The sequence below is a fragment of the Myxocyprinus asiaticus genome, chromosome 26 (assembly GCF_019703515.2).
Source record: "Myxocyprinus asiaticus isolate MX2 ecotype Aquarium Trade chromosome 26, UBuf_Myxa_2, whole genome shotgun sequence".
Classification (NCBI taxonomy): domain Eukaryota; kingdom Metazoa; phylum Chordata; class Actinopteri; order Cypriniformes; family Catostomidae; genus Myxocyprinus; species Myxocyprinus asiaticus.
Genome location: NC_059369.1, coordinates 6,599,306 through 6,617,547, shown reverse-complemented (window position 1 = coordinate 6,617,547; position 18,242 = coordinate 6,599,306). Strand labels below are relative to the sequence as shown.

Genomic DNA, 18,242 nt, shown 5'->3' with positions numbered 1-18,242 from the left:
CAAGACATGCCATAGTTATGGCGTCAATGAGCCAGTGGGCGATCCTCCGCTTGGAGACAGCGCTTCCTTTCCGCTGTACAGCAAAGCAGACAAAGAGCTGCTCAGAGATTCTAAAGATCTGCATGCGATCCAAATAGATGCGTAAAGCGCGCACCGGACACAGCAACGACAGGGCTGGGTCTGCCTCCTCCTGGGGCAGCGCTTGCAGGTTCACCACCTGGTCCCTAAAAGGAGTGGTGGGAACCTTGGGCACATAGCCCGGTTGGGGGTCTCAGGATCACGTGAGAATAGCCCGGACCGAACTCCAGGCACGTTTCGCTGACAGAGAACGCTTGCAGGTCACCTACCCTCTTGATGGAAGTGAGCGCAGTCAGGAGGGCAGTCTTCAAGGAGAGTGCCTTAAGCCCGGCTGACTGCAAAACTCAAAGGGGGCTCTCTGTAGACCCTGAAAAACTACAGAGGTCCGATGAGGGAACAAGGTGTGGCCTGGAGGGATTCAGCCTCCTGGCGCCTCTTAGGAACCTGATGATCAGATCATGCTTCCCTAAAGACTTACCGTCGACTGCGTCATGGTGTGCTGCTATGGCAGCAATGTACACCTTCAAGGTGGAAGGGGACAGCCTCCCTTCCAACCTCTCTTGCAGGAAGGAAAGCACTGATCTGACTGCACACTTCTGGGGGTCTTCCTGATGGGAAGAACACCACTTAGCGAACAGACACCACTTAAAGGCATACAGGCGCCTCGTAGAGGGAGCCCTAGCCTGAGTGAACGTGTCTACCACCGCAGGTGGGAGACAGCTTAGGTCTTCCGCGTCCCGTCCAGGGGCCAGACATGGAGATTCCAGAGGTCTGGGCGCGGGTGCCCGATGGTGCCCCTTCCCTGAGAAAGAAAGGCCTTCCTCAGGGGAATTTGCCCGGGGGGAGCTGTCACGAGGAGCGTGAGGTCCGAGCACCACGTCTGGGCGGGCCAGTAGGGTGCTTACCAGGACGACCTTCTCCTCGTCCTCCCTGACCTTGCACAGGGTCTGTGCGAACAGGCTCACTGGGGAAAACGCATATTTGCGAATGCCAGGGGACCAGCTGTGTGCCAGCGCGTCTATGCCGAGGAAGGCCTCGGTGAGGGCGTACCAGAGCGGGCAGTGGGAGGATTCTTGGGAGGCGAACAGGTGCACCTGTGCCTGACTGAATCGACTCCAAATCAGCTGGACCACCTGAAGGTGGAGTCTCCACTCTCCCTTGAGGGTAACCTGTTGTTACGGCGCGTCCACCGAAGTGTTGAGGTTGCCGGGATGTGAGTGGCTTGCAGCGACTTGGTGCTGCTAACTCCGTTGGAGGAGACAGCGGGCGAGTTATGACATACAGCGGGAGCGCAGACCGCCTTGGCGGTTGACATATGCTACCGCTGCCGTGCTGTCTGTCCGAACTAGCACGTGCTTGCCCTGGATCAACGGCCGGAACCTCCGCAGGGCGAGCAGAATTGCCAGTAACTCTAGGCAGTTTATGTGCCAACGCAGCCGCGGACCCATCTAGAGGCCGGCGGCTGCGTGCCCGTTGCCAACAGCGCCCCAGCCCATTTTTGAGGCGTCTGTCATGACCACGACGCGCCTGGAGACCAGTTCTAGCGGAACACCTGCTCGTGGAAACGAGAGGTCGGTCCAAGGGCTGAAAAGACGGTGACAGACCGACGTAATGGCCACGCGGTGTGTCCCGTGGCACCATGCCCGTCTCGGGACTCGAGTCTGGAGCCAGTGCTGAAGCGGCCTCATATGCATCAACCCGAGCGGGGTGGCCACCGCCGAGGACGCCATATGCCCCAGGAGCCTCTGAAAATGTTTCAGTGGAACCGCTGTTTTCTGTTTGAACACCTTCAAACAGGCCAGCACCGACTGGGCGCGCTCGTTCGTAAGGTGCGCCGTCAAGGAGACTGAGTCCAACTCCAAACCGAGAAAAGAGATGCTCTGAACCGGGAGGAGCTTGCTCTTTTCCCAGCTGACCCGAAGCCCTAGTCGGCTGAGGTGTGAGAGCACCAGGTTCCTGTGTGCGCATAACCCGTCTCGAGAGTGAGCTAGGATTAGCCAGTCGTCGATATAGTTGAGAATGCGAATGCCCACCTCCCTTAACGGGGCAAGGGCAGCCTCTGCGATCTTCGTAAAGATGCAAGGAGACAGGGACAGGCCGAAAGGGAGGACTTGTACCGATACGCCTGACCCTCGAACGCAAACCGCAGGAAGGGTCTGTGTCGAGGAAGGATCGAGACGTGAAAGTACGCATCCTTCGGGTCTACCGCCGCGAACCAATCTTGATGCCGGACGCTCGCTAGAATGCGTCTTTGCGTCAGCATCTTGAACGGGAGTCTGTGTAAGGCCCAGTTCAGTACTAGCAGGTCCAAGATTGGCCGCAACCCACCGCCTTTTTTCGGTACAATGAAGTAGGGGCTGTAAAACCCCTTCTTCATCTCGGCTGGAGGGACAGGTTCTATCGCGTCCTTCCGTAGGAGGGTAGCGATCTCCGCGCAAGGTAGCAGCGTTTCCATCTTTCACCAAGGTGAAGTGGACACCGCTGGACTTGGGCGGATGCCCAGCGAAGTGAATCGTGCAGCCGAGTCGGACGGTCCGGACCAGCCCTCGCGACAGACTGGAAAGCGCAAGCCATGCGTCCGAGTTCCGCGCAAGGGGACCAAAGGGACAACGTCATCGGATGTACCGGCGGGTGGGGCCTCGCGGCGGGGCGGAGCTTGAGGTGCCACACCACATCGTGGCCGTGCTGAGTCCGAGGACATCGAAGCACTTACCTGGCTCCTTGTGACCACCCCCGGAACAGCCTGGGACGGGGGAGGAAGAGGCCTGTCCTCATGACCCGTGGAGACTGTCACATCGGGGGCGGATTTGTTCCACAGCTGGGCGCTCAGGGCGGGAGACCGCCGCTGGAGCGCCAACCTGCCAAATGGAGTGGTGGACGGTGGTCGTGATGCCAGCCATACACACCGAATATGTGACCCAGGGAACAAGGAAACCACTCTTGCGGAGCTCTTGAGTACTGCAGCCACTTGGGCATGCAGCGCAATTTAAATGCAAAAGGTAACAAAAAGAAGATCTGCTTACCAGCTCCAGAGCAGCGGGTTTCGTTGTCCCTGGGTCGCCCATCTCAGGGGCACTTCGAAGACCTCCGTGGGTTCTTCGGTGCTGGCTGTGAGACGGGTGGCGTCGGCTTCCTGCGGTGGGCTCCACGCCGGGACCGGGCCGGAGGGGCGGGCTGCGGCGGAGCCGGTGCAGTCACCGCAGGGGGACGCCCTCGGCGATGAGTAGATGGGGTGCAGGATCTTGAGCCACGCCGGGGCAGGACAAGCCGGCTAGCATCCATCTACTGCTCTGCCATCGAGAACTGCTGGGCAAAGTCCTCGACGGTGTCGCCGAATAGGCCCGCCTGGGAAATGGGGGCAGCAAGGAATCGTGTCCTGTCGGCCTCACCCATCTCGACCAGGTTGAGCCAAAGGTGGCGCTCCTGGACCACTAGTGTGGCCATCGTCCGCTCGAGAGACCGCGCCGTGACCTCCGTCGCTCGGAGAGCGAGGTCGGTCGCCGAGCGCAGTTCCTGCATCAATCCCGGGGCGGAACTACCCTCGTGCAGTTCCTTTAGCGCCTTGGCAGACTTGCAGGAGAGCCATGGCGTGCAGGGCGGAGGCGGCTTGTCCAGCAGCGCCGTAAGCTTTGACCTTCAGAGACGACGTATACCTACAGGCCTTGGACGGGGGCTTTAGGCACCCGCGCCAGGTGGCGGCGCTCTGCGGGCATAGGTGCACCTCGAGCGCCTTTATCCACCGGGGGATTGCCGAATAAACCTTGGCCGCCCCACCATCGAGGGTAGTGAGAGCGGGGAAGCTGAAAAGATCGGGACCGGGCAGTAAAAGGTGCCTCCCGCGACCTTGTCAGCTCTTCATGCACTTCCGGGAAGAAAGGAACGGGGCGGGGCGTGGCTTTGAGCGGCGCCGCGAGCCCAGGAACCAATCACCGAGCCGCAAGGGTTCAGGGAAGAGCGGTGAAATCCACTCTAACCGACGCTCGCGGCTGTCCGGGAAAGCATGTCGTCATCTCCGCGTCAGCCTGTGACTGGGCGAACGACCCCGAAGGGAGGAGCCCAGCTGAGGCTTCCGACTGGACGAGCCCGCTCTCCGATGCTGCGCTCGAGAGCTCATCACTTTCGCGGGCTCCGAATAAGAGGTCGAACTCGCCGTGAGACGAGCCGGCAGACTCACCCGGAAGCCCGATCGGGGCAGACGAGCGTGCTGGGGAATGGGAGGTCCGCGGGGGGATACCCGGCGGAGGCGGTCCCATTGGGGTCCCCAAATCGCCCCCAGTGCTAGCCGCGCTGGCCTCAAACCCGTGGGTAAAAGGACCGAGGCGGGAGCCTCTGGGGTGGCTCGCTTCCTTACGAAGGCGAGCCGCGACCGCAACGTTGCCATGGACACATTCTCGCAATGAGAATGTGACCATCCACGAACGCTGTCTCCACGTGAGCAGTGCCCAGACACGAAAGACAGTGATCGTGACCGTTAGAAGGCGAGAGATAACGAGCACAACCAGGAATAACACACAATCGGTAAAGCATCTTTAAAAAGACGCGTCTTTAAAAAGACGTTCCGTGTGTGCGCTCTTTTAGAGAAATATATACTCTTTTAGAGGGGAAAAATGCTCTTTCAGAAAATATACTCTCTAGTTTTTCTGCCGAAGCGCCAAGGGGCATTCTCTGCAGTGCACCAGTGCAGAGGGGGGAGAAGCCGCTGAAATGCACCGTCAGATCCAGCAGGTGAATGAACAGTAGTATTCAGCTCAATGAGCATGACCGTTCGGCTCCGAAGAGAAAATCTGAATGAGTGGTTGCATACCAGCTCCTTTTATACCCGTATGTTCGGGGGAGTGGCATGCAAATACCACTCGCCAATTTTCATTGGCCTTTTATCAAAGACCAGAGGTGTCTCGGGCTCCCAAGAGTGACCCCTAGTGTCACTACATCGACACCAACGTCGAGTGAGTGACAGATAGGGAACAATATGCTCTTTTCTTCACCTATGATGCCCCGCAGACTGCTGAGTCCCACACAGCTTTCTTTACCGGTACTAAACCAAATTACTAAAACTAAATAAGTAACAGTACTGCTATTATCAGTTGTATTTCTGAATTCACTGATATGTTCGCCTGCTCACGCTAACAGATCTTCCATTCTCTTAACTGGACTGTATGCCAGTTTCTGCAATTTTATCTAACTCTTTTACATAAAACTGCTATGCTTTACTCTCCACAGAAGCATTTTGACAATTCTAATATAATTGCATTGGATCATTAGCTGTTATCATTACTCAAGCACATTGTGACGAGGAGGAGGGTGTGGCCGGGCCGTGAGGGTGCACGGCCGGCACTGAATCAGATGATCAGCAGGAGAGCGAGATAAAGGGGAGCCGGAGATGCCAGTTTGAGAGAGAGAGACGCATGCAGCTGTTTATCTTATGTTTTATGTTGTTTTAAATTTAGTTTTAACATTAAACTTTATGTTGACTGTTCAGCCAGTTTCTGCCTCCTTCTTGCCTGACCTTTATCTGTTACACACATGTAATAGTTTCTACATGTATGTTTGCCTTAAGCAGATGTCTCCAAGGGTTAAATCCATTAAATATAAAGACATGTACACCGGATTCATTATAGCTCTCTCTATATAGTCCTATCCCAACAATGCCCGCAGGTGTCTTGTTACCCCTCTTCAGATGTGTTTTCTCATTGCACGTACTGCATGCCTTTCCTTGCTCTATATTAATTTCTCTCATATAGTGTCGCAGATGTATCTACTGTTCTATAAAGCATATGAAAATGTACTTTTCCCAGTTCCTTGCAGGAATGAAGGTTTTCTTTATGCCTCCCTTTAGCACTCCATTTGCAGATGTCCAAGGATGTACTGTTTCCTTTACAAGTGTGTATGTAGATGTCCCGACTGCTCCCCCCACAGGTGTCTCATGGCACAGTCACCTTTTTATTTCTCCCTTTTAGTATAAACAGGAACACAAACACCCTGTTTGTGCATGGTGTTGAGAGACCACAATCACATATTTGATACCAATATGTCATTTGAAAATCACATTTCCAATGTTTGTAGAACAGCATTATTCCACCTAAGAAGAAATATGATCATATTAGCCCCATTTTATCATTGTTACCTGTTAAAAATTGTATTAATTTTTAAAATTCTGTTAACCACATACAAAGCTTTGAATGGTCTAGCTCCACAGTACTTAAGTGACCTTCATGGACTACGATGGACTTCATTGTTGGCCAGCTCCAACCATAAGACATGGGATACTTCATATGCCATTGCTTGAACCTTGGACTTAGGATAGACCTCACCGAAATTACCGGCTGGTTGAACTGTGAAGCACCTCACTTGAAACTTAATTGGACCACAATCTTAAAATGGAATACATAGACTATCAATAAATTGCCAACAATAGCCTTCATCAGCCAACTAACTAAGGACAATGCATCTATGTGAACTTCTGCAGTTAATCCAGGATGGAATTCAAAGACATTAGTCATTAATCTTACAGTTCTTACAAAATAATTGTTTAAACACTAGCCCTTAACACTTAGTTTAATAATTTTAACTCATGACTTGCACTGCACACAGATAACTAATATTGGCATTATATTCATGCTGTTAGCCAGAGGGGAACTGGCCCCCACAGTGAACTTGGTTTCTCAAAAGGTTATTTTTCTCCATTAACCAAAATCTTATGGAGTTTTGTGTGGCTTGCTCACTGGGTTTCTAAATACAATTATAATTGAATTACTTATTTTTATACACACTTCATAATTGTATTTAATCAAAATACACAATTATGACTCTTAGACTTTATAGATATTACGGTATCATTTTCTGTTAATGCATGATTTTCTGTAAAGCTGCTTTGAAACGATGTGTGTTGTGAAAGGCGCTATACAAATAAAAATGACTTGACATGTGGTCAGCGATAAATACAGGTCTAAACAGGGTCTAAAGTATTTTGTGATCGCAGTAGCGGGTTTAGGCATGTGCGACATGTGCCGTTGCCCTGGGCAGCATCTTGTGGGTGTGGCGCCAGCATCTTGCGTGGGGCAGCACGAGGCACCCACACAGATCCCCCATATGGAAACCTTCTCACTTGATTCTTTTTTTCTTTAAAATCCTTTCTGCACTGATCCAATTAATTTGAATCATTTCTGAATCTGTTCTGACCCTTATTCCCATAAGTCGATTCTGGTATGAGAGCTGAACACACAGCAATGTGGACAAACAAAGGCCATTTTAGCTTTTTTTCAATTTACCTAGCTCAATTAAATTTGCCCCTTGCCTTGAGAAGAATCCAAAATAAATATCTAATTGACCCACTTTTAGTGACTGACAGTAACCAGGCTGCTTCAGGTCACCTGATCAGATCTCCATAAAACCGCCATTGCAGTTAACCTCTACTCAAGTCGCTTTTGTATATATATATGGTAGCAACTTTAGTCACAAAGATTCGCCCTAGCAACAAATTGATACACTAGGTGGCCTGTATACACGTTCCACAGCTACTACAGAACCAATAATTTACACATTCCAAGATCTCTGTAGTCTCTAATTGTTTAAATGCGAATAGTCATGACATAAACAACTGTCTACTGTACTACATTGCTTGTCCAGAATTTATTGTTGTGTGGGCTCTCTCGTCGAAAGCTGGGTGGCCCCATGTTTGAGTATTCAGCCCCTTCGTATCGCATAGAGGGTGCTTGTTACAAAATGAAGCATTAATAATTTCCATGTGACTACAATATGGTGGAGTCCAGGCAAGGTTAATTTCTTTTACTCCACCTTTAGCATTCTCTGTTAAACTTGTATCAATCGAGCACAATTGGCACTTACCTCTAATCAAAATCTAGGGGCATGATACTTGATTATGCACCTTTCGCAAACCTCAAATGAACCTGTTCAAATCTAGTGTGAGCCTCCATTTGGATGCAGTGTGTGCTCTCCTATTCGAATGCAGTGTGAACCTTCATGTTTATTTTCATGAGGTTCTCCCGTTCGAATTGCAGCATGAGCTCTCCTGTCCGAATGGTTTGTGACTAGAGGTATCAAGATTTTATGCTCCGATAGCAGCGGGCCTGCTTGTCTATTTGTTGCTTGGGCCCACACTTTTCGGGTAAGGCTTGAGTTCCACGTTTAGTATTTAACTGCCAATTTAAACCCCAGTTCTCTAGCTTCAAACATTTGGGTGTATTACTGGACAACGATCTTAAGCTGAATAAACAGGTTAACCATGTTGTTAAGTCTAGCTTTTTCCATCTTAGATCACTGGCCAAAGTAAAACCCTTTCTTTCATTTAAAAACCCGGAAAAGGCGATCCACGCCTTGATTATGACTAGGATCGATTACTGTAATGTCCTATACACGGGAATCAGCCAAACATCTCTTTCCTGCCTACAGACGATGCAAAATCCAGCTGCTAGGTTTTTAACTGGAGTTAGGAAACGGGAGCACATTACACCAGTTTTAATATCATTGCATTTGCTGCCATTTCACCAAAGAATTGATTTTAAGATCCTACTTCTGGTTTATAAATCTTTAAATGGCTTAGCACCAGGTTATATATCAGAACTACTTTCAGAACATCTCCCTGGGAGAACACTAAGATCAACAACCAGAGGTTACTATCAATCCCTAGAACAAAAATGAAATCAAGAGGAGATTGCGCATTTGCTGTGGCTGCACCTAGGCTCTGGGATAGTCTACTGGTTTATATCAGAATGGCTGAAACGGTACATGTGTTTAAAGCAAATCTTAAGAGTTATTTATTCTTCATGGCTTTTAATCAATGAGGATTTTATGCTTAATATTTAGGATTTATTTGATATAATGTTTATTTATTGGATGTCAATTTTTTAATTTGTTTTATACTTCGATGTACAGCACACTGGCCAACAATGGTTGTTTTTAATTGTGCTTTATAAGTAAGTTTGACATTGACATTTACCATGGACTCCTTCCTTCGGGTATCAAATTGGCTCTGCCCTTTGGATGTATTTGGGTCCGCTCTTTCAGGGGACAGAGTGTTCCCATCACGTTTGCGACATTTGCGAGCTACCATCTTTTCATCCTTCATGGGCTCCATGTCGCAGGTGCAGTGGTGGGTATGCTCCAGCTACAAGAAGGCCGAAATCCTCCAGTCCAAATGCAGATACAGCTGGAGCTATTTCCCTAGTCACTGTTGCTGTAGTGCGATACGCTTACCTATCGCTGGTGGTGCATCGAGGTTAAGGCATTTCTTGTTACCAGTTCACGTAATAAGTGAACTTGAGAAAGCCAACCTACTGAAATCCTATTTAAACTTATTATTATTATTATTAGGTTGGCTTGAGAAAGCCAACCTACTGAAATTCTATTTAAACTTATTATTATTAGGTTGGCTTGAGAAAGCCAAACTACTGAAATTCTATATAAACTTATTATTATTATTATTATTATTATTATTATTAGGTTGGCTTGAGAAAGCCAAACTACTGAAATTCTATTTAAACTTATTATTATTATTATTATTATTATTATTATTATGTTGGCTTGAGAAAGCCAACCTACTGAAATCCTATGTAAACTTATTATTATTATTATTCTGAGACTAAAATCTCTGACTCTAACTCCTAGAGCTTTTAAGATGCATGCACCAAACTCGGCACAAACCTTCAGACTGATCCCGAATAGTGTGCTCTATCTTTTCTAACTGATCGGACTTACGGTTTTCCCACAGCGGACAATCAAACATCGGAAAAATCCCCATTCACTTACACTGATGGAATGTTCAGACTATTCAAACTCCAGCTGTCAAAAATTAAAAAGTGTACAGCCACACAGAAGGCCTTTAATATGCCTTTTGCTGCTCTATCTAATTTACCACTCATACTTTCTATCTATCTATCTATCTATCTATATATATATATATATATATATCACTCCATCACTTTCTTTTCTATATTTACATCACACCACTCTTTTTTCACTCTATCACTTTAACATCCTAACAACTGCATACAACCTAGCAACCATTTAGTGCACAGTAGCAACCAAAACCCATTGACTGCCATTCAGAATGGCTTAGATGGATATCTCCGGATCAGAATGTCATAGAGTCTTCAGGTTTGTCTCATTACACTCAGTCCGGCAAGCAGCCTTTTTAGGATCACCATGGCAACTTCTTAGCAACCAGATGGACTTACCCTAACAACCGTATAGCAAAACACATATCACTGCACCACAACATCGTAGAGACTTTTACTTTGGCTTATTTGACTCAGACCAGCAAGGAGCCTTGTTAAGTATCACCTTGGTAACTGCCTAGCAACCAGATGGGGTTACCCGAGCAACCAAGTAACAAATCACATATCTCTGCACCATAAAATCATAGAGACTTCCGGGTTGACTTATTTCACTCAGGATAGCAAGGAGCCTCATTAAGTATCGCCTTGGTAACTGCCTAGAAACCAGATGGGGTTACCCTAGCAACCAAGTAACAAATCACATATTTCTGCACCAGAACATTGTAGAGACTTCGGGTTGCTTTCATTTGAATAAGGGTAGCAAGCTGCCTTTTGAGTATCACCTTGGTAACTGCCTAGCAACCAGATGGGGTTACCATAGCAACCAAGTAACAAATCACATATCTCTGCACCAGAATACTGTTGAGACTTCCAGAGTGACTTATTTTATTCAGGATTGAAAGGAGGCTTGATAAGTATAACCCTGGTAACTGCATAGAACCAGATGGGGTTACCCTAGCAACCAATTAACAAATCACATATCTCTGCACCAGAACATTGTAGAGACTTCGGATTTCTTTCATTTGACTCAGGGTAGCAAGGTGCCTTTTGAGTATCACCTTTGTAGCTGCCTAGCAACCAGATGGGGTTACCCTAGCAACCAAGTAACAAATAACATATCTCTGCACCAGAACATTGTAGACACTTCTGTTTCATTCATTGGACTCAGGGTAGCAAGAAGCCTTTTAAGTAGCACCTTGTTAACTGCCTAGCAACCAGATGGTGTTACCCTAGCAACCAAGTAACAAATCACATACCTCTGCACCAGAACATCATAGAGACTTCGGGTTGCTTTCATTGAACTCAGGGTTCATTGAACTCAAGGAGCCTTTTGAGTATCACCTTGGTAACTGCCTAGCAACCAAATGATCTATCTATCTATCTATCTATCTATCTATCTATCTGATAGACTGAATGGTCTTATAATCTTTAAACTTTGAACTTTTAAAACTACTAAAACTTATAACTACTTAAACTTAAAACCTTCAAACTTCAAGCTTTTACAACTATTTCAAACTTTCAGGCTAGGCATTCTCAAGCCAATCTAAAGTTTCTCCACAAACTTTTCAATCTAGTTATAATTCCTGTTTTATTGCTTTCACTCAAATTATGGGGTTAAAACATTGTAAATTAATAATCAGCTCTGGTACAGTATAATTTGTAATATTTGCATTCAACAGATATTACTTTAGATATGCTTTTAATATCTAAAGCACTTGAATCCATCTTCACAAGCTTGCTGTCCATAGTTATTTAAGCACTTTTTGGTGGGGTAAATTAGAGCTCGAGTTGAGCCTCATCCTTTGTGAACAGCAAGCTAAAGACATTTATCCTTTATAACTGAAAGATTATGGGAAGGCGAATTTGTGAAATGGAGTTATTAAACGATGGTTCGGGAGGAGCTCTTTCATCTAATCTGCCAATCAACCCATAGAATATATGTAAGCCTTCACTTACAGAACCTCATGACAGTTTTTCAGGCATCCCTCCACCTCCCCATCTCCATGCTCAATCTTTTAAGAGTTCCTGCCCTTTAGTTTCATCCATATATTAAGTTGTGCCTAGGAGGGTAAATTAGAGCTTGAGTTGAGCCTCATCCTCAAGCCCCTCCTTTGTGGACAGCAAGCCAAATATGTTTACCCTTTTTAACTGAAAAATGTTATGGGCAGGCAAGCTTTTGAACTAGTATCTGCCACTAATTACACTTAGTGCAAAGATGATGCTTTTGGTTGCATCTATCGTAGCATCTATCACTTTTTGCACTTCTGCCTTCATAGTAACACTCTGCATTTTAACATATACAAAGAAAATGCACAACAGTATCATTTATACACCAGTGATGTTGATTAATACCGACTGCATTTAAATGCCCAACTTCATAATCATTTTGCAGGTAACTGAGTCATAAGTGTCCCAATGTTGGATCAAAACATTGTTTGAATCGAAGGTGCTGGTACGTTGCTCAGAACTGTTTCGGCCCAATTTAAACCCTGACCGTTGTAGATATAAATGCATGGCTATCATTGGGCAGGACTGATTTTTGTTATTCACAGGTGTGTGTGTATATCGGCTTTTAAAATGTCTTTAAATGTGGCTCATCCAATCAGAGTTTAGAGTCTGAATTTGTAACTTTTCTATGTGAAGCTGTGTTTGCACAGATACAAGACTAATCATTCATTTGCTCAGAAAAATTATATCTTTTGGTTTGTATCCATCAAGATTAATATAAAAAGAGATCATATTTTATGTAGATGAAGTGCCTTTCTCATAACATGATATAACTTTTTGGTCATACCGTTCACCCCTCACCCATATGTATGAGGTAAAATGACTCTATTAAAGAGGTTCTTATTGATGACCCCTGATTAGAAGCAATATTGACCTCTAAGCCAGTGCTATGGTTGAGAGACTGATGTTTCACCAGAATCTATTAAAAGAATTATTGTACATTGACTTACCTGACACAGGTTGAGGAGGGATCCGTGATTTGCCTCTGCATGCGTGCGTTGCCATGGACACCATTCTCTTGGGTCTTGGACTCAACTTCTAGTGGAATATCAGGTGATGTGTGGCTTATCTTGAGTGCTGCCTCAGGCACAGGCATAGCAGGTGGAGATGCCGGAACAACTGGAGAAACCGGAGTGGGCGGCATCGTGGTCTCCTTGACCACAGAACCCCGTACGTTATTTCGGCGGTCGAGGGCGGCATCCACCTCTGTGTAGATGGTCTGGGGTTGGAGGGGTGGAGGAGGAGGGTGTGGTGGGTCTGGATGTCGCTCCTTTGTGCCAGGAGAGAGGCCTTGCTCGCGCCATGGAATCCAGCACAATTTCCATGAAACGAAGAGAGAAACGCCAAACAGGGCCAAGCCACAGGCAGTCACCACCAATGACAGGAGGCTCACAGATATGTCTAAAAAAAGATAATAGTGGACAGAGAGAGGTTGAAAGAGAAAGGTACAGCAGAAAGATACACCATAAACTCTTTAGGAGTGACACAATTAAACACATTTAAACACATATAAATATGGTAGTAAATCGACTAAATGAACTGGTTTTGCATCAGGACTAGGGCTGAAACGATTAGTCAACATTATAGACAACGTTGACAATAAAAAATTGCAGACAAAAATTTTCATTGTCGAATAGTCATTTGATCTCATTTAATGTAACATGAGATCACAATAAACTCTAATGATGATGCACAAGAGGGGGGCCTGGGTAGCTCAGCAAGTATTGACACTGACTACCACCCTGGAGTCGCGAGTTCAAATCCAGGGCGTGCTGAGTGACTCCAGCCAGGTCTCCTAAGCAACTAAACTGGCCCAGTTGCTAGGGAGGGATATTTTTAAATATCTAAAAATCCTTTAAAAAAGAAGCATTCACCTGAGAGGCAGCATATAAGATATTTAGAACTGCTTTTAGAGAATAGATCTTGAATATAAGTATATTTTGTCTTTACTGCACTCGCAGAAGTATAACCAAGTGAAAAAAAATACACTTATATACAAAATACACCTGTATTTAAGATACATTCAGCATCTTAGTCACTGAACTCAAGATGGCGCCGAGTATGGCTGCTGCATTGCGAGCTCCGACACAACATTGTAGTGTTTTGTTTGTTTTGTTTACAATTCTTATGTTTTATGACCCGCTGTTTACAAACACACCAGTGGAGCCCTTTGTCTGGGCAGCCCAGCCACGAAAACGCAAAAGGAAAAGGGGAAACAGAGCCAGCGTTCTCATCAGAGTAAGACGTAGTGCAAATCGACCCCCGCTACCCAGTATTCTACTGGAAAATGTTCAGTCTCTGGACAACAAGCTCTGTGAGCTGAAAGCACGGATCTCTTTCCAATGAGCGACGAGGGACTGCTGCATTATCTGCCTTATGGAAACTTGGATGTCTGCTGAGATTCCAGATTCAGCCATTGAAACTGCGGGGTTCTCCGTGCACCGAGTGGACAGAGCGAAAGACCTCTCAGGTAAAAGCAGAGGTGGTGGTGTATGTTTTATGATCAACAAATCCTGGTGTGATCAGAGGAACGTACATTCTATCAAGTCTTTCTGCTCTCCTGATCTGGAATTTCTCATGTTTCTGTGTCGACCATTCTGGGTACCGAGGGAATTCACAGCGGTCATTATCACAGCTGTGTTCATCACCCCACAAGCCGACACAGACCGGGCACTCAAGCCCTCTTACAGGCAGAACTGAAACAGGAAGCACCCACCCTCAGAACAATCCAGTGCTGGTCGGACCAATCAGACTCTACGCTACAAGACTGTTTTGATCACGCAGACTAGGAGATGTTCCAGTCCGCCTCTGATGACGACATCGAGCTTTACACCGATAGCGTAATGTGTTTCATCAGAAAGTGCGTAGAGGACGTCTTTCTGACCAGAACAATACAGATCTACCCGAACCAGAAACCTTGGATTAATAGCGATGTTCGCACGGCACTTGATGCTCGGACCTCCGCTTTTAATTCCGGGAACACGGAGGAGCATAAACAAGCCAGTTATGCCCTCCAAAAAACAATCAGAACAGCAAAACGTCAGTTCAGGAACAAGATTGAAGGACAGTTCAACACCACCAACTCTAGAAGCATGTGGCAGGGAATTAATATCATCACAGACTTTAAAGGAAATAAAAACTCCGCCGTGAACACCGCTGCCTCTATCCCGGATGAGCTAAATACTTTTTATGCTCGTTTCAATGGAAATAACACTGCCCTCGCGGAGAGAGCTCTTGCGGCCGAAGCTACAGAGGTTAGTTCACTCTCCGTCTCTGTAGCGGATGTAACCCGATCCTTCCGACGGGTGAATATCCGCAAAGCCGCAGGTCCAGACGGCATTCCAGGCCGCGTCATCAGAGCATGCGTGAACCAACTGGCTGGTGTTTTTATGGACATTTTCAACCTTTCCCTCTCTTTGTCTGTAGTCCCCACATGCTTTAAAACGTCCACCATTGTGCCTGTTCCAAAGCAATCCAAAATCACTTGCTTAAATGACTGGCGTCCTGTTGCTCTGACCCCCATCATCAGCAAATGCTTTGAGAGACTAATCAGAGATTACATCTGCTCTGTGCTGCCTCCATCACTAGACCCATTGCAGTTTGCTTACCGCAACAACCGCTCCACTGATGATGCCATTGCATCTACAATACACACTGCTCTCTCCCACCTGGAAAAAAAAACACTTATGTGAGAAAGTTGTTTGTAGACTACAGCTCACCATTCAACACCATAGTGCCCTCCAAGCTTGATGAGAAACTCTGGGCTCTGGGCTTAAACAGCTCGCTGTGCAGCTGGATCCTGGACTTCCTGTCAAGCAGACGCCAGGTGGTTAGAATGGGCAGCAACATCTCCTCATCACTAACCCTCAACACTGGAGCCCCGCAGGACTGTGTTCTCAGCCCACTCCTGTATTCCCTGTACACACATGACTGTGTGGCAACACACAGCTCCAATGCCATCATTAAGTTTGCTGATGATATGACGGTGGTAGGTCTGATCACTGACAATGATGAAACAGCCTACATAGAGGAGGTGCACACTCTGACACACTGGTGTCAGGAGCACAACCTCTCCCTCAACGTCAGTAAGACAAAGGAGCTTGTGGTGGACTTCAGGAGAAGAGATAGAGAACACAGTCCCATCACCATCAATGGAGCACCAGTGGAGAGAGTCAGCAGCTTCAAGTTCCTGGGTGTCCACATCACTGAGGAACTCACATGGTCCATCCACACTGAAGCCGTTGTGAAGAAGGCTCATCAGCACCTCTTCTTCCCGAGACAGCTAAGGAAGTTTGGAATGAACTGCCACATCCTCACACGGTTCTACACTTACACTTTAGAGAGCATCCTGACTGGCTGCATTTCCACCTGGTACGGCAATAGCACCGCCCACAACCGCAAAGCACTGCAAAGGGTGGTGCGAACTGCCAGACACATCATCAGAGGTGAGCTTCCCTCCCTCCAGGACATATATTCTAGGCGGTGTGTGAAAAAAGCTCAGAGGATCATCAGAGACTCCAGCCACCCGGGCCATGGGCTGTTCTCACTGCTACCATCAGGCAGGCGGTATCGCAGCATCAGGACCAGCACCAGCCGACTTCATGATAGCTTCTTCCCCCAAGCAATCAGACTTTTGAACTCTTGATCTCCCATGATCAAAATACATCAGCTTTATTACTCTTTATTACTCTTATATCTCACACTGAACTGTCATAAATTATATTATTATTATATTATATTCTCTCTTAACAACACACTGGCAACTTACTATCAACCGACAGCCTGAATGTCAATACAGTACAATACAACCTACTGTACATTTTATATATAATATATATACTTTTTTATTGTATAATGTGTATTCTATATTGTGTGTATTGTATACTGTACATTGTATGTTATTATTTGTATATTGTGTTATGTGTAATTATGTGTTAGATTTTAAATTGTGTTGTAAATCTGATGTTTATTGTAAATTGGTGTATGTCTCATCACTGTCACGACTACTATGCTGCTCGGAACTGCACCCAAGAATTTCACACACTATTGCACTTGTGTATATGGTTGTGTGACAATAAAAGTGATTTGATTTTGATTTGACATTCTCTTAAAGCAAGTCTAAATACCATATATGTTGCTTCTCAAGTAATGTATCTTGTTTTAAGGGTTTTTAGACCATTTTAAATGGAAAATAAGACAAAAACACTTGATAACAATTGTATTTTTTGCAGTGAATTTCTTTACTGAATTAAACTTAATAAAAAGTATTGTTTTCCCCTTTAATTCAGTTAATGTCACTGAGATATTTTTAAAAGATGATTTTGTTCTCTTTATTGTTAGTATGCATGTTTAATACAACCTTTTAAGTCGGGGCACAAGCTGAATAATAGGTTAAGAGCTAATGATTAATCATTGCAAAAATCTCTGAATAGTCGAATAATCTTTCTAATAATCGTTAGATTAATTGCAGCCCTAGTCAGAACATTTAGATTGTCACCCAATTCAATTTACAAACACACAAATCCTACAAAAGTAAAAATGCCACTAAAATCAAATATTCAAACTTATTAATCAAACAGTAATGTATTAATTAAAAAACTTAGCAGGCTTGTTTTTTTTGTTTGTTTTTCCTTTTTCCTCCCAATTCCCAATGTGCTTTTAAGTCCTTGTGGTCGCGAAGTGATTCGCCTCAGTATGGGTGGCGGAGGATGAATCCCAGTTGCCTCTGCGTCTGAGACCATAAACCTGCACATCTTATCATGTGGCTTGTTGAGTGCGTTGCCACAGGGACATAGTGCATGTGGAGGCTTCACACCATCCACTGTGGCAACCACACTCAACTCACCATGTGCCCCACTGAGAATGAACCGCATTATAGTGATCACAAGGAGGTTACCCCATGTGGGGCAACCAGACCAATTTGGTTGCTTAGGAGACCTGGCTGGAGTCACTCAGCATGCCCTGGGATTCGAACTAGCAAACTAGTGATCTCCAGGGGTGGTAGCCAGCGTCTTTAGCGACTGAGCTACCCAGGCCCCCCAACAGGCTTGTTTTTATAGTTTGGGTGTTTGATTTCTAAATGTGTCTTGAATTTTAATGGTTTCATGCTCTCCGCAGCTAATAATTCACTGCACAACACGCCATGTTTATCCTTGTTGTAACCAATATTTCATTTGGTCAGAGTCTTAGTGTATTTTACCTTGCATAGTTTTGTTCATGGAATTAGAAGATGAGGGCATGATGTCATATGACTTGTTCATGTTGTTATCCACCTGATTTTGCTAGCTTCTACCATGTGACATGAATTTTCAGCAAAATACCATAGTTTGATTGGACAGGACAAAGTTGTCTTGTCCCTATTCT

At 45.8% G+C, this 18,242-nt stretch overlaps 1 protein-coding gene across 1 annotated transcript in view; it reads right to left on the bottom strand.

Annotated features, from left to right (window-relative positions):
* The window catches only part of LOC127417027 (synaptotagmin-9-like), a 151,842-nt gene that overhangs the window by 101,491 nt on the left and 32,109 nt on the right, over window positions 1–18,242 (bottom strand). Inside the window, exon 2 of the mRNA XM_051656712.1 lies at window positions 12,830–13,280. Coding sequence (XP_051512672.1) covers window positions 12,830–13,280 — 451 coding nt within the window. The remainder of the gene's footprint in view (window positions 1–12,829; window positions 13,281–18,242) is intronic.